At 59.6% G+C, this 26,341-nt stretch overlaps 1 protein-coding gene across 2 annotated transcripts in view; it reads right to left on the bottom strand.

Annotated features, from left to right (window-relative positions):
• ACTN4 (actinin alpha 4) overlaps positions 1-26,341 on the bottom strand; it is a 27,406-nt gene extending 1,065 nt beyond the window's left edge. The window contains exons 1-18 of one of the 2 annotated variants that reach the window (XM_024733761.1): positions 26,227-26,341; positions 25,928-26,047; positions 22,719-22,805; positions 21,647-21,734; positions 19,689-19,767; positions 18,407-18,488; positions 17,569-17,654; positions 13,183-13,275; positions 11,250-11,480; positions 10,491-10,638; positions 6,871-7,021; positions 4,233-4,341; positions 3,928-4,068; positions 3,655-3,837; positions 3,426-3,560; positions 2,175-2,354; positions 1,326-1,472; positions 427-507 (exon numbers count right to left, since the gene is read on the bottom strand). In XM_024733761.1, coding sequence (XP_024589529.1) covers positions 427-507; positions 1,326-1,472; positions 2,175-2,354; positions 3,426-3,560; positions 3,655-3,837; positions 3,928-4,068; positions 4,233-4,341; positions 6,871-7,021; positions 10,491-10,638; positions 11,250-11,480; positions 13,183-13,275; positions 17,569-17,654; positions 18,407-18,488; positions 19,689-19,767; positions 21,647-21,734; positions 22,719-22,805; positions 25,928-26,047; positions 26,227-26,251 — 2,166 coding nt within the window. In that variant the 5' untranslated portion in view covers positions 26,252-26,341. Of the gene's footprint in view, positions 1-426; positions 508-1,325; positions 1,473-2,174; positions 2,355-3,425; positions 3,561-3,654; positions 3,838-3,927; positions 4,069-4,232; positions 4,342-6,870; positions 7,022-10,490; positions 10,639-11,249; positions 11,481-13,182; positions 13,276-16,496; positions 16,583-17,568; positions 17,655-18,406; positions 18,489-19,688; positions 19,768-21,646; positions 21,735-22,718; positions 22,806-25,927; positions 26,048-26,226 lie in introns of both variants that reach the window. The other variant, XM_024733762.1, reaches the window with a different exon arrangement.

Here is a 26,341-nt window from a genome sequence, read left to right as displayed (position 1 = left end):
AGGAGGGGGAGGAGAAGAGGCACAGCAGCAAGGGCAGGCAGAGGCGGCATACCAGGCTGTATCCCGTGGAGATAAGCAGAGCCCTGAAGTCATCGGAGTCCATGCTGCCCGTCTGCTTCTGCTCGAGGACGCAGGGACAGCAGAGGAGACCGGGCCCAGAGTAGGCAAGAGGGGCCGCCCCGTGTGCACAGCGGGGAAACAGGACAGTGGCAGGGAGCGGGGGAGACAGAGGCGGCCCCGAGAGACCAGGTAAGGGGGAAGGTGTCCGGAGAGACACAGGGCAGGGAGGAGGCAAGAGAGCCCGTGAAATGGCACACATGATGGCAAGGGGTGGGATGGCCAGAGGGAGGGGAGACAGAGAGAAGGAGAGAGAGAAAGAGAAGAGCAGTTAATGCCACAGTCCGCTGGGGCCCAGGGGGCGCGTACCTGCCGGTCATTCTCCACGTCGTAGCCCAGGCTGATGAGACAGGCCTTGAACTCCTCCGGCCCCAGCGCCCCGCCGTGGTCCTGCCGGCGTCCGAAGGCAGGTGTGCACAAGGGGCGGTGTGGAGACCAGGCCGGCACCAAGGCAGGGAGAGGGGCCCAGGTCACATGCAGAGGGTGGGGGAAGGGGACACACGGGGGAGGGAAACACAGAGTTAGAGGTGACGTGGACAAGGTGATGGCCAGGGCGGGGCAGCTGGAGGGGCGTGGGTGGCCTGGAGGGCAGTCAGAGCAGGGGTGGGAGCTGAGAGGTGCAGGATCGAGGCTTGAGTCCCAGGACTCCTGGGAGGGAAGGGGGGAGCTCTCCTCACCTCCAGGATTTGGGGTGGGAGAAAGGGGATTGCACCCCCTCCTGCTGGGCTCCTGCCTAACGCCCAGAGCACATGCTACCCACAGAAAGCAGGCAGATGACACATCAGGCCCGGCAGGGCCCGGGGCAAACTGGTGCTCAGGGCCCTTCTAAAGGGGCTGCCAAACCAAATCTGACTTTTAAGGACACTGTGTATATGTGTGGATCAGATTCCTGGGTCAGGTCTCAAATCCCTGGTGTGCTGGGACCTGTCTGTTCAGGGCTGTATCAGCAGGTGGGCGAGGATGCACAGCCCCGGGGGCAGGGCTCGGGACTCCCCTTTCTCTTCCTGAGGGAAGCTGCCCATGCTGTGGGTCGAGGTGATACACCTCTGCAGCCCCTTCAGTGGCTGGGGCCCTGCCGGCCCCTGTGAGTGGCCTCTGATACTCAGCAACTGCGATGTAAACAAACGGACAGATGCAAAGACGCAGGGGGCAGGGTGGGAGGTGACAGTGGGGAGGGATGACAGCAAGGGGCAGAGGGAGCGGCTCACCTTGTCGAAGTGATTGAAGGACGCCCGGAACTCCTGCATCTGTTCTTGGCTGATGCCTTTGGCATCGCGGGTGAGGATCTGGTTCTCGACCTCGTTGATGGTGCGGGCGATGGTGGTGAGCAGCTGCTCCCAGCCCACGCGGATGTGCTGCGGGAGGAATGAGGGCGTGAGTGTGGGCTAGGCCGGCAGGTGGGGATGCTGGGACCACCGCAGCTGTAGCTGAGGGGGGCTCGGAACTGGCTTCTCCTTGTGCGGGGGTGTGTGTGGCCTGGAGTCAGACTCACCCTAACTTTCCCCCAAATGCCAACCCAGCCCCACACTCTGCCGTGTGGCTCATGTACACAGGGACACAGGCACGGTGCCCGCCTATTGCCTCTGCCAACCAGCGGGGTTCACGTCACACTGGTGTATGTCCCAGTGACGGATGCGGCAGACAACCGGGTCCTGATACCTGTGCCAGGATCCACAGGGAAGCTTTGCAGAGACACGCTGGGCAATGTTTAACTAGCTTTCTGGGGAAACAGTGCTTCGCCCCTTTTATTTGGTGGCATCTTCCGATCTGCATGGTCTAAGTGCTGTCACCACGGACCATTTCAAGCTACCAATATGACGGCAACCAGCCCTGATGCTGTAACCTGGCGGCAGCGAGCCGGTGCACGGGATTCCCGCACATGCTGGCTGGATCTGCGTCCTCAAGTGAGGATGAGATGGCTGAGGACACACTGGGGGGCAGGTGCTGCCTGCCCTCCCAGCTCTCCAGGGAGCTTTACCACTGCCCCAGCCCAGGATGGTGAACCAGAAGGGGATCTGGGGCTCCCTCTCTGGAGAAGCCAGGCTGGTGCCACCCACCTCCATGGTGTAGTTGGTGTGCTTGTTGTCGAAGATGAGGGCCTCCTGGATGAGCTGGTGCTGCTGCTCCAGCAGGTCCAGGTTCGGCTTGTAGTCCACAATGCTGCGCTCGTACTGCTTCAGGTGGCTCAGCTGGTCCTCCAGAGTCCCATTCATCTCGATGGAGATGCGCCCGATCTCCTGCACAGAGGGTGGTGCTACTGGGGGGCGGGACTGGCAGACCCTCCGCCACGACCAGCCACCAGGAGGCGGTCTGTCGCGGGCCGCCCCAATGCCAGGGCGCCTCCAGCCCGGGGCCTCTGCCCAGGGGTCCCCTCCGGGAAGGCCTGCTGCTTACTGTCCCCTCCAGCCCACCCTCCAGCGTAACAGCAGCCACGATGCGGTTTCTGCACCAACGCTCCACAGGGCTAACCTCGCTGCTCCCCGCTTGACTCCCTGTGAGGCCCAAGACTGGGACAGGCCTATTCCACAGATGTGGAAACTGAGGCCCAAAGAGGGCAACTTATGACATTAAGAGGCAGAGCCAGGATCGGAACCCAGGCCTGGCGACTTCAGAACCCGTGCTCCCCACGCCTCGCTTCCCAAGGTGACCAAGCCGTGCAGGGGGCACTGAGCCCCGCGGCCGACCTGCCCGATCCTCTCTCGGGCCGTCGTGAGTTTCAGTGAGGCCACTTCGGTCAGTGGGGTGCCTAGTGCACAGTGAGCACTCGTAAGTGGTGGCCTGAGTCGCAGTCGGCATGGTTACAAGCCTTCCCGTGGCTGGGTCACGAGGGCAGAGTGGGGGCGCGGTGAGGGTCTGAGCTCGGACCACCTTGGTCACAGCTACACCACAGTGCTTGTGATGCGGCTGGCATAGGGCGGTGCCCAAAAGTGTCTGTTGAGGGAATGAAGTAATGGTCTTCCTCATCCTTTTAGGGGTGAGAAAACTGAGCCACAGAGGTTAAATTGTGCCTGACTCCCGATCGGAAGTCGAGGGGAGAGTTGAGACTCGAACCCATCTCTACCTGACCCCTCAGCACGGCTTCTCTCTGGATGGTGCTGCCATTTCCATGAATACGTTATTGACGTTCCTAATCCCATGAGGCCATGAGAGCTGGGTCCCAGATCCACCAGGCCCCCAAGTCCACCGGCCCCATGGAGCACTGGGGCCCCCCCACCCGGGGCAAGCAGCCTCCCGTTCAGTGGGGGCTCTTCCTCAACTCTGCCCTGAGACTCTCCTGGGCCCAGCAGGGCTGGGCGACTCGCCCTCACCTCCATCTTAGTCTGGATCCAGGGCCCCACGATGTTGGCCTGGCTGGCGAACTGGCGGCGGAGGTGCTCGTTGGACTGCTGCTTGCGCTGCTCCTCCAGGAGGGCGTGGTCCCGCTTGGGCACCAGCTGCTGCACCTGGGGAAGGGGACGCGGGCAGGAGCAGTCAGGGGGCGGCCGCCTCGCCTGGCTGGTCCTGCCCCGGCCCTGCCGGTGGGTGGGTGCCACCCACCTTCTCCCACTTGGAGTTGATGATCTGGGGGGTGACGCTGGTGTAGGGGTTGCTGCCTGACAGCTTGATGTGGTTGCTCTCGGCGATCCTCTGGGCCTCCTTGTGGATGGCCAGGATGGCCTCCCGTTCCCTGTCGGCGTCCGGCAGTGTCGACTTGAACTGGTCGTGGGCTGAGATCAGGCCCTGGGGGCAGGAAGACAAGGGATGAGGGCATGGCCCCGCCCCGTGGAGGCCCCACGAGCCACGAGAAGGGCGGGAGGGGAAGGGGCGGACCTCGATTTCCTCGATGGTGTGGACGATGAACATGTCCTGGAGGTCCTCCATGGCGCTCTCCATCCAGTTGTTGAAGGGGGCTGCCCGCTTGGCGTACTCCAGGTGCAGCTGGTCAATGGTCTCCAGCTGCTTCTCCGTTTTCTGGTGCGTGTTGGGAGGACGGGGACAGAGGAAGGAGGTCAGTAGGCTAGCAGGAGGTGTGTACGGTGGAGAGGGGTCCGGGGGCACCAAGGGGTCAGGGGAAGACCCCTGCTCTGAGGGCAACAAGGCACAGACCTCAGTGGGGGGCGTTGCTCCCTCCTCACCTCCAGGGCTTCCCTGCGACTGTGGGTCAGAGAGCCAAGGGCATCCCACTGGTCGCAGATCTTCTGGCAGCGGGTGTTGACGTTGTGGGAGTCGTAGTAATCCAGCTCGCTGTGGGCCGGGCAGAGAGTGGTGAGATCCAGCAGGGGCAGTCAGGGGGTGCTGGACCCACCCGCCCCCAGGTGTCCCAGGCCATGGTACCAGGGGATATTGACACTTAAGCACATCAGTCATCAATCACCCCTCTGACCTGGGGCAGGAGGAATTGCGGGGAGAGGATAACAGAGCTTGCTGTCACTGGAAGCTGACGCAGGGCTCCCAGAGTGTGGCCCTCGACCATCCCTGCAGGCTGGTGAAATCTCAGGGGTCGAACCCAGACCCCCAGCAGTGGAAGCACTGAGTCCTAACTACTGGACCACCAGGGAAGTGCCCTGGATAATTCTCCATTTAAAGAAAGTCTAGCAGAACACACTGGTTAGAGAATAAGGCTCTGGAGCCAAGTTCCCTAGGTGTGAATTCTAGCTCTCCGATTTTGAACTTGTGTGACCCTGGGCGAATGAACTCCCTCTGGATTCCGCGGGTTTTCTCCTCTCTGAAATGGGGGTGGGGTTATCATGGAGACCAAGTTACTCAGCTCGTGTGAACTGCCGAGAGCAGTCCTTTGCACCCAGTAGGTAAAAGGAGCAACAGTTACTCATTAAAGGTTGTGTATTTACTTTAATGGGTATTAAGGGGAAATGTACAACTAGCCTACAATCTCACCGTACGCAACTAACGATATATTCAAGGAAAAAAGTGAGCTGATTGGGGAATGGGTATTATTATTGCAGTGACTGAGGCTGGAAACACGAAGCTGATGCCATAGTTCCCAGCCCCCTGCCCCTTATTCCCTCTTCAGCCCCAGCATTCCTGCCTCCTGGGGTCCACACTTGGATACTCTTAGCAGCAAGGCTCCTAGGGAGTCAGTGTACAGGTCTGGGGGAACAACTATGGGGAGGAACACGACATGGGAACCAGGACACAGGGATTGTGTTGCCTGCCTGGTGAGCCAGACGGGCAGGCAGGATACAGGGGCCGCGGGAGCAGGCAAGGGCTGGAGGAGGAGCAAGGCTGTGCTTCACACGGGGACCAGGCGGCCCAGGTTCCAGTCCTATCTCACTCCCTAGCTGTGTGACCTTGGGCAGGCCCCTTGGCCTCTCTGTGCCTCAGTTCCCATTCTGTGACACAGGATTGCTGGGGGATTAAATGAGCTGGTACGTGTAGAGCACTAAGTGCCCTGAGTTTTTGTCATTACCATTAATCTACGCTCAGCCGGGCTGTCTATCCAAGCTCATCCTGGCCGGCCCTGGGCCCTCAGACTCATCTTCGGGGGAACAGACAGCACCCCAAACAGCCCTCCTTTTCTCCTCCAGGGTTACTGTCCAGAAAGCTGCCTCGGGACCGCCTGTTCCCCGGCTCAGGGTAATGGGTTTCACATGGCTGTTCCCAGTGCCTGAGAAGTGGGCTGGCCTAGGATCTCCTCCAAGTCTGTTTCTCACTGGCTTCCAGGAGCTCGCCTGCCAATGGGGGTGGGGGTGGGGGTGGGGGACCTGCCTATGTCCCACCCCACAACCCCTGAGGGTGGTGGACGTCTGCGTCTGTGACCTCACTCTTCTCGGCCTGGGCATGCCAGGTACAGGGGTTCGATCTTAGGGGAGCTGCAGGACTTCAAGGGGTGCCCCCAACAGTGCTCAATGGGGACACCGTGTCCCCGGTACTGTGAAGACCCAGTGGTACTTCTGCCTCTGGGTGAGCAAATGGGGAGCCCCCAGAGCAGCTGGGCAGTGTGGCGGGCGTGAGTCAGGAAGGAAGCCAGCCCTGCCCGGTGTGGCCTCCACCGGGCATCAGCGCTAGGCCCCAGCCTTGCAGGAACAAGGAGAACTTTGGGGATGACTGTGACAGGGTAGGGGGTGTCTGTGGAAACGGCAGTTCCAGCCAAGGATCCTATTTTTGAGCAGACGGCTATTTTGGGAGCCCTGCCGCCCTCCAGGGCCTGTGGATTTTCCATGAAGTAACAGCCTGGGCCTCCCACTCCCTGGGCCCTGCTTGCTGCTGGCCGCTGCGCTGGTGGAATAAGGCCCCCTTTCACTGGCTCTGGAGGTTCAGTGTCCTAACTGTGTGCACAAGTTTATCTGACTGGGGTGGGGACGGGAGGGCAGAGAACCGACTGCCTGGAAGCTCTTACACTAAGTGTATTCTGAGCAGGAGAGGGAAGGGCCGGCCAAACAATGGGCTCTCTGTGCAGCCAGATTCCCTCAGGGAGCAGGGGGTGGGAGCAGTGTGGGCTAGGCCGCCCCCCACATCAGGGGGCCAGGGGGTCTCCTTGGTGTGGCAGGCAGAGGAGGGGGAGCCCCAGGGACCCCAACAGCCTGAGGAATCAGGACAAGGGGTCAGAGACCCCCCTTCTGCTGGAGAACCTAGATCCCACTGTTTCTCATCTGGGGTAAAGGCAGCATCCTGTAAGGCTCTTCCCCGGCATCTGAAAGGAGGGTGTGAGGGTGACAAGGGCTGGGGGACCCCATTCCACCACTGCCCCACTGCTGCTCTGGACTGGGTGCTGGAGGGGAAGCAGGTGACAGGGAACCACGGGCCCACACGTACTTGAGCTCCTGGGCGATAGCGGCGATCTGCTCCACGCGGTCCTGGTGTGCGGCCAGGTCGCTCTCGAAGGCCTCGTGCTTGCGGATGAGGGCTTTGATGTCCGACAGGGTGGCCGTCTCGTAGTCCCGGTGCTTCAACATCACCTCCTTCCCTGGGGTGGGGCGGAGGGCAGGGGGTGCTTCGTCAACAGCGCCAGAGGGATGTCCAGCCAGAGGGAGGGAGACGGGGTGTGGACCCCATGCCCTGCCTTGCCGAGGATGGTGCCACGAAAGCTAGAAACGTCCAGAGCCTTTTTCCTTGCCCTTTGCAGGAATCTCTATGCCCAACTAGATCCTGGATGGAGCTGGGAGACACTGTGGGGCTGGTGGGCCTGGGACATATCCCAGTTCAAGCTGTGGGTTCTAAACTTAGTATCCTTTATTGGGAGACGTTAAGAATTCGGATTGTGCTACCAGGGCTGGAAATGTGGACACCTACCTGCGGACCGCTGTGATCTGGAGAAGCAGCTGGCGTTGCAGCCGTGCCTCAGCAGTGGGGGGAGGGGAAGTCTGAGTCAGGACTCTTCCAGGAGCCTGACCCCTGGCACTTGGGCGCCAGGCCCCCTGGGGGTGGGAGTCCTATCACACGTCTATTGCTCCACACTATCCTAGGGGCTTTCCATGTGCGGCGAGGCAGGGCCCACTGTCGGGCCCTTTGAAGGAAGGGAGGAACACTGCTATTAGTTCTGGAGCCTGGCTAATTATACACCCCAGGACAGAAGCTCAAGTGAGCCCTGCAAGCACAGTAAGGTACTGCTAAGAACCAAGGGGGAAACGCTGGCCGGGAAAGGTGGCTGGGACCCCCAACCCCTAAAGCTACCTCCGGCTACCCCGGAGCGGCAGCTCAGAGACCCCTCAGCTGGCACCAGGAAATCCAACCAACAGCCGCCTGTCTAGAGCAGGGGATGGCAGACAGCTTCTCCCCACCTGTTCTTCCTCTGTAAATGCGGCCAGTGCCAGCCCAAGGTTAAAACCTCAATGAGGGGATGTTGAGAAGGCCGGGCACCAGCCAGTCCCATCTGCATCTCAGCCACCCCGTGGACAGGGCCCGGCACTGGCGGACAGGAGGTGGCAGCCTGGGAGACTGAGTGTACTGGCCCTGCCACTCCAGCCCCGGGGCAGCAGGCTCAACCACAAAGGCAAGCTTGCAATTCCCTTCTCCAAATTGCTTTCTCCCAAGGGTGGGAACCAGAAATAGTAGGTTACCACTTTTCTGCCTCAGCAGAGTTTCAGCAAGGGAGCTGCTAGGGGTGTGCTGGGAAGAATCGGGAGGAGGGGGCCATGGTCACGGCTGCCTGGGATCCAGGCCAAGGGGCAGCCAGGCTGAGGGGCGGATGGGGGCTCATTTTTGCTTTTCCCCCAGGCAATCTAAGACCCCGTGAGAAGCATCCACATGGGTGCTCACTCCTGCAGGCTGTAGGGATGGGGAGGGGACACAGAGCGACGGGGGCTCAACCCGCCCTCTGCCCCCAACCCCCCACAGGTGAGGAGGCTGCCACACCCGGCTTCCAGGGGTGTAGAGGGGTCGGGAGGCTGGTCTGTTCTCCTGTTCTGCATAATTGGGTGGTTCAGAGGACAGAGGCTTCAGGCCTTGGGAATGAGAGTGGACAGGCCTGCCTGGGGACTCCGGGCTAATGCAAGGGGCAGGGCCAGATGCCAAAGTGCCTGTGGGGAGGTAGGGGTGGGGCAGGGGCGTGTGGAGTTGGGTCCTGGCTAAAGACTGGCCCTCTTCTCCTAAATGTCTTCGGGTGAAGGCCGGCCAAAGTGGTTCCCAGGGAAGGAGCTCTGGTGGGCCGTCACACCCACACCCCTCGGCCTCGGGAGACCATCTTCTCAGGGCCTCTTGGAGCCCCAGAAGAGAGGCTGGAGGGCTGATAAGAGGCTCCCAGAAGGGAAATCCACAGGGAGGACACTCGGAGCCTAAGAAAGGATGATGGAGCTACAACACGTGGATAATGACAGGAGACAGCTCAGTCCAAGTGTGGGACACGGGTGTTGTAAAATCCACTTACACGTCCAAGGGCCCTTTGACAAGAAAGATGTCAAAATCTGCAGTTCCCTGGGCAGGGACCTCACCTACCTAGAAACTGCTGAGCATAGCGAAGAGGCTCAAGAGGTGTTTGTTGAATGAATGAATGAAGAACAAACGAATAAACTAAATGCCAACACCCCCTCCCTCAGGTTTGTGGGGGCAGAGCCCACAGGTGCCATTTCTGTGAGGCAGAGGGAGATGCCTGCCTCCCTGGCCCAGGCTACCTTGTCCTCGGCTCGCCTTCTGGCTTCCCCTCCTCTGCATTCCTTCCCTGGCAGAGGAGGGATCAGGGTATTGCTCTGCATCTGGAAGCTGCCGTTGGAGAGCAGCCGGCCTGAGCTAATGTGAGGAGGGCATTAGCCGGGCTGCGGCTGGGGACACAGGTGACACAGGCCCAGGTCTGCGGATCCTGCAGAGTTGTGTGTCCGCATGCCGGCAAGGGTGGAGCGGGGCAGGCTCCGTATGGGTGCCTCTGGGTGGGTCTCAGCGACTGACCAGGGTTGGGGCTGCCTGCCAAATAGCTGGGTGGGTGGGGCCAGAGGAGCCCCCAGGGGCTCAGTGAGGATCTCATGGGGACCTGGGAGGGTGGGAGGGATGAAAAACCACACTGACCAATGCAAGGAAGTGTGAGACCAGCTGGGCAGAGTGGTGGCAGGAGGGCCAGGGCAGGTAGGGCAGGAGGCAGACAGAAGTGGGAGGGTGGGAGCCCAGTGGAAGGCGCTCGGCTTTCCCAGGCGCTCGGCTTTCCCAGGCGCTGGCCGTTTCCCAAAAGCTTTTGGGCCCCTGGGATCCAGAATCTCAGCCGTGGTGTGGGTCCCGACCGAGGGCCAGGGACGTGATGGAATTCCACATCCCGAGCCAAGGGAACAGGCAGCTGCAAAGCTGCCGAGAAACCGGAATCACCGCGGCCCTTGTGGGAGAGGGCCCTCGGGGGAGGCACCGGGACAGGGCAGAGGTGAGAAAGAGCTCCCACGGCGGGCCACACCGAAGGGTGCGTGGCTGGTGGTCAGTGAGCAGCAGGTGCAAGTCAGGCAGCAGGGCCGGGAGGCGGCTCCCTGGCCCGTTCTAAGGACCGTGCTCAGGACCACGGACCATCCAGCACTGGCTCTTCAGTGTGAAGTCCACAGTCTCAAAGGGTGCTGGGCACGGAAGGCAGGGTGTGAACCCAGGCTGCCAGGGAGGGGAGAGCATACCCCCACGCCCACCCTGGCCCGGAGGGCCGCCATACTCAGGGGAGACGTGGCCGAGGGGCAGGGACAGGGGCCACCTCCCTGTGCAGCTGGCACAGGGTCCAGTGACCCAGGAAGAAGTCCACCTGTAAGTAATCTCTGAGGCCCGGGCAGATTGGGCGGACCTGGCCCCAAACTGTTCCTTGCTGCCTGGGACTGGATGAACCCAAAGCGGCATTTGTGACATGCACGTTCCCAGGCAGCAGAAAAGGGGGCCTGACAAACAGACGCTATGCTGTGTGTGTGTGTGTGTCTGTGTGTGCGTACACGTGTGTGTCTCTGAGAGACAAGAAAGGAGGGAGGGAGCTGGGAGGGTCATACCGTCGGTCCAGGCCTCGTGGATGGAGGCCTTCTGCCGGAACTTCTCTGCCAGGTGGTCGAGCCGCTCCAACCTGCGGATCTCGTTCAGCAGCCACTCCTCGTAGCCCTTCTCGGCCTGCTCCAGGTGCTGCCAGCCGTTGTTGATGTCCTGTGGGGGCAGGAGAGGGCAGGGCTACCACGGGGAGCTGGGGCACGCAGCAGAGCAATGCCTCCCTGAAGGTCGCCTCCCTGACGATGACGGGAAGGCAGCAGAAATGGGCCGGGGTCCCATCTCTCCCCGGCTTTGCTGTATCTGCGTACCTGGACAGGGCCCAGCACACGGCAGGTGCAGTCAATACTTTTGGAGTAAATGAATGAGTGAAAATGAACGAATGCCATACGGGGCACTGGGAGTCAGAAGGTGACTGTCCAGTGAATACTGTCCCTCCCCTGAGAAGGGGCCTCAAGCACTGGAGGTCCTGGAGTCACAGCCAAATGAGGGTCCAAATTCAAACAATTCCACACAAACTATGGTGTGGTTTGGGGATGGGTGCAGAAGTCTGGGGAGTGATGGGGGGAGAAGGAACACAGTGAAGTGTCAAGTGTATGCCCCACCGCACTCTGCACTCCGAAAGCCGTGCATTTGAGTTAAGAAAGACCATGCTGGGGAAATAAGCCTGTGAGTGGTGAGCAGCTGCCCCTCAGCTGCTCCCTCACAGGGAACCTGCAGCGCCACACACCTCCTGGGCCCTGGCCCGCCCTCAGCCCCCCGGCTCTCACCGAGACCATCCTGCCCTCGGAGGGCATGAAGGCGGGCCGGTTGCTGAGGCGCAGCTTGGTCTGCAGCGTGTTGAAGTTGATCTCCAGCTGGCACTTCTCCTGCACCTTGGGTGGCTTATGGACGCGCCGGTAGTCGCGGAAGTCCTCCAGCTTCTGCTGCATCTCCTGGATGGTCTTCTGGGGCACGCGGTCCTCCAGCCAGGGGATGGTGCGCCGGATCCACTCCAGGAGCTGTGGGCCCACAAGAAGCTGTGGTGGCCTTTGCAGGGGACCCTCTGAGCACAGATAGGGCCGCCCCCCGCTCATGGGCACAGGGGACCTGGATCTCCGAGGGTCCCATCTCGGGGAATCACCCCTGCTCCCCAGCTCGACTTTTCCATGATTCCCGATGGGAATCCCATGACCAGGAATTCTGGGAACACGTGCCCCCTCTGAACCACGGGGCTGTTCTCTGGCTACTTCCTGCTCCTGCCTTTGCTCTTGGCCTTCCTTCCCTCATCTAAGCGGGGCAGCCTCAATTCAGACGCCCCTCCTGGATGGCCGCCCCCATTGCACCCCCATGAGCCCGCTGTCACCATCTGCACCGAGCTTCACACTGAGAGCCTCACTGTGTCCTGGTCACTGACTGCGCCGCCTCAAGGGCAGGGCTGACTGCACGCCTAGCTCACTCTCGGGTGGTCAGTGCCATGCGCGGGGCCTGGGACACAGAAAATTATAAAGTACAACTGAAAAAGAAAGTGACCTGCATGAGCCACTCATGTCTGATGGAGTGAGACCAGGGTACAAACAAGCAAACAAACCGGACATTCTAGAACAATCCTAGGAGAGGAAAATCGAGTATTGTCCAGCATAGATAGGCCCGGGGAAGTGGTTCCCAAATGCCAACCTCTGGCAGGATGAGAAAACCAAGGACAAAGGTCTCCGTGTGTGTTGACATCTTGGTGCGTGATGCTAACTGCCCTCTCTTGGGAAGGTCTGGGATGCTAAGATATAACCTTTTAGCCTTTCCTAGGTGTTAGACACGATGGTGGTAACAAACGGTAGCTTTTTCTTTTAAAAATATCCTTAACTTGGCAAAATAAAAAGTTCACCACTCTAGGTTGGCTGGCAAATACTTTCCCAAATTTTCCTGGTCTGTGAAATCTCGAAGTCTGGGAACCACTGGTCTAGAAGAGCAGTCAAACTACTCCTCTTGGGGAGCGTAGATGTTTTTATTTTTTTTAATGTGGAAATTTTAAAAATAAAGGGGAGAATCTAGGAGAGACGTACTAAACACCCACATTCCCAACTGACGGTCCGGGTTCAGGTTCTGGAGCTGGGCTGCCTGGGTTTGAACCTCCATCCCACCAAGCCGCATGGTGGTGGGTTTGTGCCTGACCCTCTCTGGGCCTGTTTCCTCACTTGGAAAAGGGGGTAATAGGAGTTCCCTCCTAACAGGGCTGTTGTGGAGATGGTAGATCCTGTTCGTGAAGTGCTTGCACGGGGGCCTGCCATGACAAACTGCTGTCCTGTCACCATATCAGCTCTCGGGTCTCTCTCCATCCTACGGAATCAGTCTCTCCACGGGTGGGGCATGGGAACAAGAATTTTTAAAAAGCTCCCCAGCTGATTCTAATGCAGCCGGGTGTTCAGAAAACTCTGTCCTTGAGTTATCTTCCGTAGAAACCCAAGCTCGAGACCCCAGAAGCCAGCCAGCATAGTGACACAGCAGTCTGACCCCTTAGTCTTGTAAAATCAACCCGAAAGGTCACATACTGGCTTGGTCAAACTCCACAGCCTATATAACCTTACGACCTTTTCTAGAAAGTCTCATTGCCATCCCTGCTCTCCCCTCTGCAGATGTCCCATGACCTTTGGTAGAGAGTAACAAGAGGTGACCTAATCTTTCAGCGCTGGCGGGGGCCACCAGGGCAGGGGGGAGTGACACACTCACGTCGCTGGCCAGCCTCTCATAATCTTCCATCAGGTGTTCATTCTCCTGGTTGACAGCCAGCACCTTGCAAATCCGGTTGGCGGCAGTCTCAGCCTGGGGCAGGGGAGGGGAAAGCACACAGTCAGGGCTGCCTGGGGGCTGCTGACCCTCCCTCCTGACAGGCACGTCCCCTGAAAGCTGGCTCATCCATGGCCCACACAGAAGTCCCCAAGGAGGGAAGGAGAGGAAGCACAGCTTCAGCAAGATGGGGCCGAGTGGCTGTGTCCCGACAGGCCTTTCCGGGGCCCCCAAAGCTTACTGCTGAGGCCCCTGCCAGGGGAGCTGGGCCTGTGGGTTCTCTCGACTTGGACCGTGGAGGTGCTGAAGGGGACTACGGAGCCGTACGCTCACCCACTGTGGGGGAAACGGACTCACAGGCCCTCCAAAAGGAGGGTTGGGTGAGGCTGGGTAGGGTCCTCTGCTAGGCTAAGGACCCTCCCCTTTGGGGAGGGGGGGGGCGGTGCTGGCGCCCCCCAGAGAAGTCTGGTGGTCAGTGCACAGGCAGAGCATGCCCGGCCCCTTCCTAATCCTCCCCTCGAGGAGGCTGCTGAAGGCTCAGAGGGCGGAAGTCACCATCCACAGGGCGAAGGGGAGCCAGGGCTTCGGAGAGTAGGGAGCGGTGCAGACAGTGACTAGTCTCTGCCCAGAACTACAGGACAATGTCCTGCTTTGTCCTGCTGGGGGGAAAATGCAAGGACAGGAGAAGGAGGGTGAGGGATGCCACACAGAGACCAGGTACCTTTCAGGAAGCACAGAAAGGGTCCAAGAAGAAGAGTTGAAACGGCAACAGAACAGGAACAGAAATAGTGAGGAGGGTCTACAGAGTGGTGGGGAAGGAAAACAGAGAGGCTTGGGGATGGCTCCAGACCTGGCTAGCTGCAGGCACTGACGCCCAGCCTCCCACTTCCACACGCTGCTTCTGGGACAGGTGGGGAGGTGAGTGGGGGACCAGCTGAGAGTGGTGTACACACACACACGCACGCACACGCTCACGCTCACGCACACACACACACACGCGCACACACACACACACACACACACACACACACACACACACACCCTGCTTCATGCTGCAGGACACAGGCCAACGGCCACAGGCAGTGCTCCTCAGAGGTGAGGTTCACGAGGGCCTCGGCCAATGAACACCCAGCCCCTAGTGAGTGCAGGAAGCAGAGCCAAGATCGCAGCTTGTGGGGGAGTCGCGGAGGTGAGTCCCTGACCCCAAATCTGGAGAGACAACCGGCACCCCAAGCTCAGCTCCACTGCGCTCTGCAGGCCCGCGAAGGTGCGGGCTGCTGGTCACAAGTATTTTGGTTCACCACTGAATTCCTGGCACCCAGCTCAGGGCTTGGCGTGTTTGAGGTACTCAAGAGTTGATGAATGAATGAGTGAGCAAAGGAACAAGGAGCAAATGCTTTAGTGACTAGAAATAAACTATCAGGTGAGAACGGGCAAACTTGGTGCTAGGGCTAGGGTTGCCCTTGCATTCATGAAACAAAACAAAGCCCAGAGAGCACTCTTTTAAGAGACTGGATTGAACCTCTGGGGAAAAGACAGCCACAATAATAAAAGCATTACAAGGATGTCCTGGGAAGTAAACACAGGCCGGGGGAAGCTGGGCTTGTAGCTGGAGAGGCCTGGATCCTGCACGTCCCTTGGTGACGGGCAGCTCCCAATAGGCCGGCCTTTATTTCCTCCCTCACGAGAGGGGCCCAGCTGCCTCAAAGACTCCCAAATGCTCTGACCTGGGCTTTCCTGCCAGTATCCCCTCCCACAGATGCCTCAAGGCCTCCGGTCCCCCACACCAGAGCTCAGCTCTAAGCATGAGGGGGCAGTTTGGGCAGAGAGAAGACACTCCCTCGAGGGTAGTGTGGTGGGCAGCGAGGCTGGCTTGGGGCCCGTGGAGGGGTTAGGCCAACACAAACGTGCTGTTAGTTGGGGTTTGTGGCGAGGAATCTATCACTGCCCACCCCCACCCAGCCTTCCTGCTAGGCTGAGGGGTCCCCTCCACTCTCCCTGCCTGTGCCCCCCCCACAGAACACTCCGAACACGAGCTCCGACCACCTGCTGGGGAGGTGGCACGGGAAGTGGCACGGTGGGCAGAGGCGGGCCACTCTGACTGCCGGGCCGCGGGCGGGGCGCTTAAGGGGCCAGGCACTGTCCTGAGCTCTTCACCCGCATGAGTTCACTTCATCCTCAGGACAGCCCTGAGACGGGCACTAGCCTGCTCCACGTTTTCCACGTGGGAGAACGGAGGTGCAGGGACTTATCCGAGGTCACACTGCTGAGAGGCGGCCCAAGCAGATGGCCCGTAGGAAGGCCCCCACTGGCCTTGAGGCTCTGAAGGAGGCAGCAAAGTCCCCGCCCCGTGACTTCAGTGTCCTCCTCTTGTAAATGGGGATAACGGCACCCACCCCTCCCGGGGGGGGGTGTGCAGGGGACTCTTAGAGCCTGTGCACATGGAGTCCTCAGAGCAGTCCCTTGTATGCAGTAAGTGCTCAATAAATGAGAGCTCATTTCTTCTTGTTCTGCTCCCTGCCCAACTGCCAACTGTGACACAAAATCAAGCTGCTGGGAATACACTGCTGGCCAAGACCAGACACCCAGGAGGCAAGTGGAGGGGACAGAGCCGGCCAGGCCTCCACGTGGGGGCAGCTGGGCACCGTCCTGTGGAAGCAGAGGGCTCCTGACAGGCGCAGCGGGGGACACGTGAGGTCAGCCAGGCTCGGGGAGGGCCGCTCCTGGGAGCAGACACTTCTGATGGCCCTACCTGTGTCCGCGGGGCTGCTGGGGACAGCGGCCTGACGATCTGGGTCAGCAGGAGCAGGCCCAGAGCCTTTCCTGGGGCCTTTGGGAGGGGACAGAGCTGCAGAGAGGGGCAGCAAAGCCAATGCTCCGGGCAGAGGCACAGCCAGCGCAGCAGGCAGGTGGCCGGCACGGATCACGGAAAGGGCGGGGCGGCCGAGCACAGCAGCACAGGCCCAAGCTGCGCTCTGCCATCTAAGGTGACACTGGGATTCAACTGCCTTGTCTGAGAAACCAGGGTGCCACCACCCATCTCACAGAGTGGGCTGTATTCACAGAGAGACTACCTGTGGTGTCTCGACAGTGGGCCAGCACCGGCTCGGTGGTGGCAATGAAGGCCCACAGTCACAGGAACCTGCCAGACTGGGTCGGTCCTCAGGCCGCAGCCCGGGCAGGGGGATGTGGGGGTGGAGGGGTGGCAAGGGCGAGTCTCCAGCCACAGCAGTGAGGGTGCTCCCACCCCAGCTCACCTTTTGAGCCCCCGAGAAAGCGTGGTAGAAGCAGGACACGTAAGTCATGATGGCTTTCTCATCTGGCCTCAGAGTGCCTACAATATCTGCGCAGAGAGAGAGAAAGAGAGAGAGAGGCAGGAGAGAGTGAAAGATGCAGGAAGGCCGGCCGAGGCCCGAGGGTCATGCGGGAGGAATAGCGCTTGCTCTGGACTGGAAGCCAGACCCTGGCTCCGGCCTGGGTGGGCATGTCTTGCTGAGGTTTTGTAGAGGGGAAGGGGGAGGGTCCGAATAAGATGGATTCCTTTTCGAACCAGGCCTGAGTTTGTGAAACACTAGCAAGGAAGCCTTGTTTAGTGCTGGAAGGATCAGGTGTTATTTGATCTTCCTGGAAACATAAGTAAGATCATGTCCGGTGTGACCACCTACCACCTTAGCATAAACCCCTAGTGGTCTCCTGAGTCCCCAGAATAAAACCCAAACTCCAGATCCCAGACTACAATGGTCCTACATGGCCTGGGCCTGTCACGTTTTCCGACCTCATTTTCCTCCCCTCTCCTACTCTTCTCCAGCCATTCCTTGAAAAAGCCATGCTTATTTACACCTTAGGGCCTTTGCACTTGCTCCCCCCCCCCTACCTGGAACACTTTTCCTACAGATCTTCACCAGGCAGCTCCTGCTCATCCTGCCTCCCCTGACAGCCCCAGCGAAGCAGCCCCCACGCTTCCCCATCCCACCATCCTGTCCCATGCTCTCGACTGCACTTATCACATGAGATTACTCTATCTGTGGACATGCCTGTTGTCTGCCTTGCCCACTAGAATGTAAGCTCCATGAGAGCAGGGACCGTGCCTGACTCAGTCACTGACTGTATCCTAAGTGCCTGGAACAGAGCCTGGCACAGGTCAGGGCCTCGATAGACAGTGTGGGCAAAGACTAAATGGGCGGAGGTGCCAAGGAGTCAGGGGGTGGCTTCCAGTCGGAGAGAGACCGCTGCCGTCTGCAAGAGAAATGAGGTGAGCACGGGAGGCGAGAGGCAGCAGCGGCATTGGGCAGTGGCAGCGAGGTGGGCCTGCCTGGCCCTGCCCGGTACCTTCTGCGCTCCTGAAAAGGCATGGTAGAAGCTGGACACATAGGTCATTATGGCCTTCTCGTCGGGCCGGGCCGTGTTCACGATGTCTGCAAGTGAACAACAAGGGTTAAACCGCCCAAGCAGGGGCGGGTGGGGCGGGGGCGGTCACCCACTGGATCCATAGGCTCCCAAGGCCACAGCCATCCTGGGAGGAGGACCCTCAGAGCTGATTCCACGGCCCTTGGCGACTCCAGTGGGCTTGGCTTGGCCACACCCTTGGCCCCTCCATTCCCCATGGTCACTGGAAAGGCCAAGCCTGTGGGAAATGGATTAAAACGAGGCCACTTCCTCTCTCTGAGAGTGGCCTCAAGGGGCTGCTAGACGGTCAACCCCAAAGGCCACCAGAGGCCAGAGGCATGGGTCCTGGCTGGGGGTGGTACATGGCTGGGAAAAGGAGCAAAGCCGGAAAAGGAAAAAACACTCCGCTTTGGTGGGCTCCAGACTCCGAGGCTGTGGCAGGCAGGGAAGGCAGAGGCCTTGGTTATTTGCAGGAGTCAACCCTCCTGGCGACCTCCCTCGCCCCTCCGGAGGGAGGGGTGGGATCAGTCAGGAAGGCAGGGCACCTGGGCCCAGCCCAAGAGGCAGCCCCTGAGAGCTGATCCTCTTCAAGGACCTCTTCCCCACCACCTGCATCCCTGGCTGCTCAGGCTGCTCCTGCTCTGGCTCCCTGGGCGACACCACTGTCCCCAGTTCACGCTGATTCATTCAGGCGTTCTGGCTGGCTCCGCCAGCTCCCTGAGGCTACCGCAAGACATGCCCACAAAACAGGGTGCTGACTGAAAAAAAGGGATGTACTTACCCTCTGCATCCAACATCTTGGGGATGTCTAGGTATTTCTCAGCCACTTCAAAGGCATTGTTCAGGTTGGTGACAGGGTCGTCCTGGGGGAGGGAGGTGAGGGAAGGAGGAGAAACTTGGTCAGGGGCAGGATGCACCAGCAGAAGGAACAAGGGCTGGCCCGGAAGGGAGGGATCTTGGGAAGGGCTAGGACTGGAAAGGGTCCTTCAGGCAGTTCTCAGCCACCTGTGCTGCTGCAGGGATCAGTGGGGGGAGGGGGGATACCCGGGTAAAGTCAATTCCTACCCAAAGGAATGCCTCTGGAAATCTTTGTGGGGCAAACTGTGGACCGTTTCTCCAGAGACAACGCAGGCGTGCTCTTTTCTTAGAATTTCCATCCATCCCCAGACCCCAGATTAAGATCCCTGCCCTGAAACCCACACTGTGGTCCAGACCTGAGAGAGCACTGGGTGTGGGGGGTGGGGTAGGGAGGGAATGGAGTGCATCCACGTTCTAACCTCCCTACTCTAACTGCCCCGCTGCTTACAGGATGAAACGCACTTCACCCTGACCCTCCCTCACATGCCTTCACCTAGGCTTTCCACCTAGAGCCCAATACGATTACTCACTGCGGACTGAACGGGCTAAGTGCAGGCGTGTGCCTCCCCAACCTGGGATGCCCGCTCTCTGGCCCTCAGCTGCCTCCTCCCCAGAGGCCCTGCCCCCACCGGGCCAGCTCAGGTGTGCCTTCCTTCCTCTGGAGCATTTGTCTGGCCCCATCCCCTCTCCACTCCCACGCAGCCTGAGCACATGCACAGGGCCCTGTACGGCTGGTTTGCTCTGGACGCAACTGTCCTGTCTTCCCCGCGAGGCTGGCAGCTCCTAGAGGGCAGAGCCTGGGTCTTACATGCTCTGTACAGGCAAAATACAACAGGACCCCGCACGGGACAGGGCTGCCGGCGGTGATGGTTTAGAATTCTTTACCCCTCCCCAAATGCTTCCAGAATCTAGAGGGTTAAGGAAGGGCGGCTATTAAGCATGGCCGGCCAGGCCCTACAATAACCCCAGGTAGCTGCGATGACCAAGGAAGGAGAAGGGCAGTCCCCAAGGGGAGCAAAGGAGGCGAGATCAGCCACCGAGCCTGGGGTCTGCTGACAGCTGGCACAAGGCCCTCCCAGTCTGCCCATCTGAGCACAGAGTCCAGCTTTGGATGCCAGCAACAGATGGGCTTGGGGGCGGTGGCCCGGAGCCAGGGTCACACTCAGGGTGTCTGTGGGCCACTGAGGGGAGCAGGAGACACGTACCTTCCTCAGCTTGTCATACTCAATCAGCTCTGGTCTGTGCCGGTGGATCAGGGCATTGAAAGCAAGACCGTCCTTCCAGCTGGGGATGGAAAGGCCAAGGTTATGAGTGGAGCCGCCCCACCGTCATGGGAGGGCTGCAGGCTGTGGGCACCCACAGGAATGATTAACTCCCACTCAGTGAGGTGGTTTAGAGTGTGTGCCTGGCACTGTAGGCAGACGGTGTGGCCGGCTGGCCGTGAACCTGGCTGCTGGAGCCAGACCATCTGGGGGAAATCCCAGCCCTTCCACTCGCTGTCAGTGTGACCTTGGGCAAGTCCCATAATCTCCTGCTACCTCAGTTGCCACATCCGTAAAATGGGGATAATACAGTACCTACACTTCACTGGGCTGTTGTGAGGATGAAATGAGTAAATATGTGAGGCTTTGGCCTGACCCGTGCTTTGCGTGCTCGTTACCAGGGTAGCTGTCCCTGCAAGGCCCCACTGAGCCGGGCAGGCCACTGCAGGCCCTCCGCACCTTAGCTGACCTGACCCGTGGGCTGGCTAAATGCCGGGATGTGGCTTGACACGAGGGGCTCTGTTCAGAGGAAAGTGACAGCCGGTCACAGTCCATACTAGTCACACTGGCTCTTTCATGGGTCAAGGTTAATGACACCTCCTCAGAAAGACCCCCGCCCCTGCCCCCGACTGTGGTACTCTTCCGGTTACTTTCTATCACCTTATCCTACTTTGTCGTCTTTCTATGACTCCTCTCACTACCTGAAATTATGCTGTTGGTCTCTTCACGCCTTTGTAAACTACTGGTCCCCCTGCTGTGGTGTTACCTTCCAAGCGTGGGGACTTTATTTTGGTGCTGCTGTATTCCCACTCTTGGCATGGAGTAGGCATTCCATAGACATTTAGTGATTGAATAAATAAACGAGTAAGAAATGCACAGGGACTTCCCTGGTGGCACAGTGGTTAAGAATCCGCCTTCCAATGCAGGGGATGCGGGTTCGATCCCTGGTCGGGGAACTAAGATCCCATACGCCTCAGAGCAACTGAGCCCGCAGGCCACAGCTACTGAGCCCACGCTCCACAAGGAAGGATCCCACATGTGGCAACTAAGACCCAATGCAGCCCGAAAAAAGAAAAAGAAATGCACAGAGGACCAGCCAGCTGGTGGCAGGAAAAGGAAGGAAACACACAGAGGAGCTCAAGGGAGGGACCAAATGCTCTTAATGGCAGAGCACAATGGTCCCTAACGTCCAGTGCCAGGGCTCCAGGAAGCCTGAGGACACAGCAGGACCTCTGTGGATCCCATGAAGCCCCGTTCTTCATTCCTACGTGTGCCCTCTCCCTGGTCCATCCACCCGAGGAGAACACCAGAGGCTCAGAGAGGTGAGGTCACAGAGTCACGCCAGATCTGACCTCGGGGCCGCCCCCAAAGCCTGCACTCCTAACCCCCGGGCCATGCCACGCTCCCAGATCTCGTGTGGCACTGACCACACTCACCTCATGGAAACACTCACTTCCCGCCCTCAACCGAGGAAGAACAGGCTCGTGCAGGCCGAGTCTTGTTCCTCTAGTGGACACAGTACCTTTTCCCCAACACTACATTCACTAGCAACCGTAAGGACGGCAGGTCCCTCTCGACAGGTCAAAACAAAGGAAGAGCTTTGTTGTTGCTTCTGAGCTACCTTGCTTGGGGAAAAAGAAGATTCTAGAGGGCCTGCCAGAGTGCCGGGCCTTAATGCCTTTAGCCTGGGATGGCGAGGTGACTGCTGCCTCCCCCAGGGGATGCAGGGACCTTCCCAGGGGCTCACGGGGGCCAGTGGCAGGGGGAGGGGCCGCTGAGAGCTGGCACCTCACAGACCACGACAACACCACAGGAAAAGAGAGAGGGTGGGAGGGCCGCATCTCAGGTCCCAGGAAGCAGAGTGGGAATGATGTGGGCCGGGTGCTTTGGCCGGCGCTCACCTGATGTGGAAGTTCTGCACGTTGACGTTCTTGTACGGGGCCGTCTTTCTCTGGCACCACAGAAGGAGCCCTTCCTTGGCAGAGGTCTCTGCAAAACACATGAGGATGGTGAGCACTGGCCCAAAACTGAACGCTCAGAACGCAGTCCCGGTGGATTGCACTTCCGGCTCAGGCATGAGGGTCGCACAGCACCTGGGGGAGAGGCCCTGCACGGAGCAGCAGCAGTGCCCCTTCCAGACGTGGGTGGGCGCCTGCTGATCCTAACAGCACGCCAGGCCCCGAGGAGCAGTCCCTCACCTGGGGTCACCCCAGAAGTGGCAGTGACAGGCCAGTGTGAGGGCCTGAACCGGCACCATGTTTCTGACCCCAAAGCCTGTGCCTCTAGCTGGCAGGACACACTGCCAAACAAGCCCCTGATGCGGGCCTTGGCCTCTTCTGAACGAGGGGCATGAGCGCCGGGCCTGCCCACTCAGGGTCTCTAGATCTGGCCACAGCATCGAGGAAGCGGGGAGGGAGGGCCCCAGGAGGTCCGTCCGTTCCCCGTGGACAGCTCTGACTGTCCTCAACACACTGGGAGTGCTACAAGTGACCAGACAGATGCGCTCCCCGCTGTGGCCTGTCACCAGGAGCCCCCTCTGCACACTGGCCCTGTGGCTTTTCTCATCCTGTGGTGGCCTGGACCAACCCCAGGTCCATGGAGGCCAAGGTCCGAGGGTGGGAGGCTGAGTGGAAACATAGGTGCTGACGCCCAGGAGAACGAGGCCAGGCCTGACTCTATTACTAGTTTGCTACTTGACTGTAAAATGGGGCCAATCGTGCCCACTTGACAAGGGTGGTGTGAGGGTCCACCGAGATGGGCGGCTGCAGGGGGGACTCTTCACCTGCAGCCTGGGCCGGCACCTCTGCTAACCACCCCCAGGCAGGGCATGTGAGTGATGTCTGGACACAGGAAAGAGCCTCAAAGCATGAAGACAAAAAGCCCGAAATCCTAACTAAGTCCCCCCAACTCGGGTGGAACCAGGGTGGGGAGGAAAGGCTGTTCTTTGCCCGTGAGCAGGTCCTTGGCTCTCACCTTCCACAGAGATGTCCTGGATGGCGAACCTGAGGATGATGGTCCAGATCATTCCCAGGGTCATCTTTGCGTTGCCGTCCACAATCTCTGCACACAGGGAAAGGGGGCAGAGGGCAAGAGGGTTGTTAAAACCAGAGTGGGACTCCCCAGGCGGCCCCCGGCCCTGCCCAGAGATTAACTCCAATCATCTGAAAGAGCTGCCTAGGCCTGTCCTCCACCACCTTCACTGGGAGAAGATGTCCCCTGAGCACTCCGGGAAGTGCTGCCCCTAAAGCCTGCTGCTGCCTGGCACCTCCGGGCTTCCATCCCCGTGTATTCCCGGCCACGCAGGCCTCTTCCTCTCTGGGCAGCCCATTTTCTTGACCCAGCTCAACGACTGCTCCCCGCTGAGCCTCGTCCCAGGTGCTGGGCCTCCGTTTCCAGGACCCACCACACCTTATGGGCATGTCTCTTGAGAGTCTGCCCACTTCCTTCCAATCCCACTGCCGCCACCTTCGTCCGAGCCACCGTCGTCTCCCTCAGATCCTCACGTGCTGCCTCCTCCATCCCCACTGCGATCCATCCCACGCAGCAGGCACGGTGGTCACTGGAACAGGTGCACTGGATTTGTGTCGGTCGCCTGCTTTGTGTTCTGGAGTCTGGCTTACAAGGCCTGCCCTGCGTGACTCCCACCTCCCTCCCCAGCATTCTCCAGCTCCGTCCTCTCAACAAGCCAGCTCTCTCTTGTTTTAAGGATCTCACACCTTCTGGCCCGCCACAACGCGCACGCCTCGACCCTTTCCTCACATGGCCGGTCCTTCCCAGCCTGTAAGGCTCTGCTTATATGTCACCTCCCCAGAATGGCTTCCCTGACCGTCCTGGTGCCTCTCTCCCCAGCACCCTGCTCTTCCCCTCACACACTGATATGTGCTGGTTTGTCTTCTTGTTCACTGTCTGCCTTCATGATCACCTCTGCACCCCCAGCACCTGGACCCGGCCCTTGAGAAAGACACGGTGCTGCAGGAAGGGGAGAGTGGGTAGCACAAGGTCCAGCTGGTAAGTGCGTGCTTTTTTAACTAACCGAAAACCAGCCTCTCCCAAACTTCTGGGAGTGAAAGGGAAGGGTTTGGACCACACATTCTTCAGCTTCAGCAACTTAAGAGAAAAACCACTTCTGCAACGCTCAGGTACCATGTGTCTGCAGCCAGGTGAGGGAGGTGCATGCAAGCGGCCTCTTCCTGGGGCCCATGGGCCCAATGCGCCTTTGGCGGTCCTCTCAGGCCTGCCACCCCCACGCCTCTCACACACCGGATGCAGGAGAGAGGATGTGGAGAATGGAGGGGACACTTCAAGAGAGCTTGCTCACCGGCCTCGAGAACAGAAAACTCTAGGTGGACTTGATCTGGGAAGGAGGCACGATGGTCCCCCAGAGGATGGGGCCCAGGCTTCCCCGAGGACATGCTCGCTAGGAAAGGGTGGGTGCTCTTTTAGCCACTGGAGAGGCTCCCCACAGCGAAGCCATGGGCTGACGGCCGAGGGCAGCTCTCGGCTTGAGGGTTTCAGGAGAGGAGATATGCGTAGCTGGCCGCCTGGAAGCAGGGGAAGGACACGTCTGTCCAGCTCTCTCCCAGGGCTAAGAACCCCCACGGCCGGAAACGAGGCCGAGCCTTCCCAGCGTGGGGTGAGGGCGGTGATTCATTCAGGAAGTCTACGCTGCATTCCTCCCGAGGGCCAGGCAGCCCAAAGCCGGGGACGGACACAAGCTGGAGAGGAGGCCGCAGCGCCCATACCCAGCCGCTGCCATGAGCAAGCTGGTCATGGAGGACTCAGAGAGTCCCTGTAAGGGGAGGAAGATGGCCGCTCTCATGACACATCCACCAGCTGCTTCTTGGACCTACAGCTGTGCCTCCGACTTCCAACCCCTCTCACAACCCCCACGAGGAAGCCATGTTCCTGCAACTGCCTAGATGGTGTGGAGGGACAGGGAGCTGGGGGCGGGCGGGGACTGGGGCGCTCAGGTATCCCAAAGCCCTCAGAACGGCTCCAGTCGGCTGTCCTCCAGAGGCCCGACGGCCACGGGGATTGGGAGTGAAGCAGCTTGGGCATGAACGGAAAACATTTTTAGACTGAGTTTTTCTCCAGATGAAAACTGATGACTGCCACGGGTCTCTCCTCTAACCCCTTCTGTATTTACAGGCTAGCATCTGAGCAAAATAAATGCAGCTGTGAGAAGCAGAAGGCTGGAGGGGAGCCAGGAGGAAAGATCCATGCAAGAACAGAAAATCTCAGGGTCTGATTGAGTTCAGGGTTTTGATTTTTTTTTTTTTAAGCAAACACCAACCACCTCAACCGTGGCATGCGAGGCTTGGCAGCCCTCCCTGGAGAGGTCCCGGGTTGGGGCAGAGCCTTGGAACGCGGGATGTGCATTCTGGCCTGGAGTCTTGGCCAAATTCTCGGAGCCCTGTCATTAGCGGCAATTAGTTTTCTTTGTTTTTCTCAAAGCTGGGACAACACGGATGTGGGGGTGTAGGAAACCCTGCTCTGATTAGTGACCAGAACTGGGAGCCCAGGCTGATGGGGAGCTTCTGGGCTCTGTCAGGCCTCGCCTGGTCTCCAAAGGCGTCTGTGAGACAAGAGCCTGCATTGGAGGGAGGGCACGCCGCTGCTCTAGGGAGGGCTCGGAGACAAGGGTCACAGTTCCAGGTACCCGCACGGGGCGCAGAGGATCCCGGGTATTCTGTCAAGAGGCCACACTCTCCCAAGCTGTGCAGCCAGCAAAGTCTGCTCACTGACCTTTGGGCTTACACTCCCTGCCCCAGAGCCCTGACACCGGGCCTCAAGCGCCCTCCCCTACTCTGAGCCCTCCTGCCTGCAGACACCAGACAGGGCCTAAGGGCGAAGGTGCTGCTGGCTCAGAGAGATGCCGTGTCACGTGTCGGTCTGTGTCCCTCAGGCCCGGCACCAGGAGGGCGAGTGAGGGTGTCCGGGGTCCAAGTCAAAGCCATTCCTCCCCCTGTGCCCCTCATGACCGGGTGAGCTGGATTTCCTGGTCTTGGGCTGGATTATCCTTTGGGGGAAGGGAAGGAGGTCTGTGGGCCCAGCATCACATCAAGGGCAGTCACTGTGGTCGCTGCTTGGTGTATCTGGGCTTTAGGCGCCCCCAAGTGCTCTCTCTGTCACCAACACAACTTCTGTTCCCAAGGCAGAGGTCGGGCCCCATCTGAGCTCACCTTCCGCCCCAATGGAGACCAGCTTGACTCCTTTGCTGGCGATGAAGTCCAGTGCCTTGTTCACATTGTTGATTTTGTGTACTCTCATCTTGCCCCGCTCCGGCTTAGGTAGCCGCTCCCCTGAGGGCCGAACGCCGAGAAAGAGAGGGAGAGGAGCTTCAGGGTCCCCGCTGCTCCCCAGAACAGGCCCGTGCCGGCGCAGTGCTGCTGCAGCTGGTAAAGGCCTCGCTCTTCCCTGAGCAGCAATGGGACGGCGGGGTGGGTAGCATCCCGTGGGCACCCGCAGGAGGGGGCCTCACCTGAAATGACCTCCAGGAGGAGCATGAGCTTGAGTCCGTCTCGGAAGTCCTCGTCGATGTTCTCGATCTGCGTGCCGGCCTTCCTCAGGTGGGAGTTGCACCAGGCTGTGAAGGT

This window comes from Neophocaena asiaeorientalis, unplaced genomic scaffold (genome assembly GCF_003031525.2).
Source record: "Neophocaena asiaeorientalis asiaeorientalis breed wild unplaced genomic scaffold, Neophocaena_asiaeorientalis_V1.1 scaffold280, whole genome shotgun sequence".
NCBI classification, from domain to species: Eukaryota; Metazoa; Chordata; class Mammalia; order Artiodactyla; family Phocoenidae; genus Neophocaena; species Neophocaena asiaeorientalis.
This window is presented reverse-complemented; position numbering and strand designations above follow the sequence as displayed.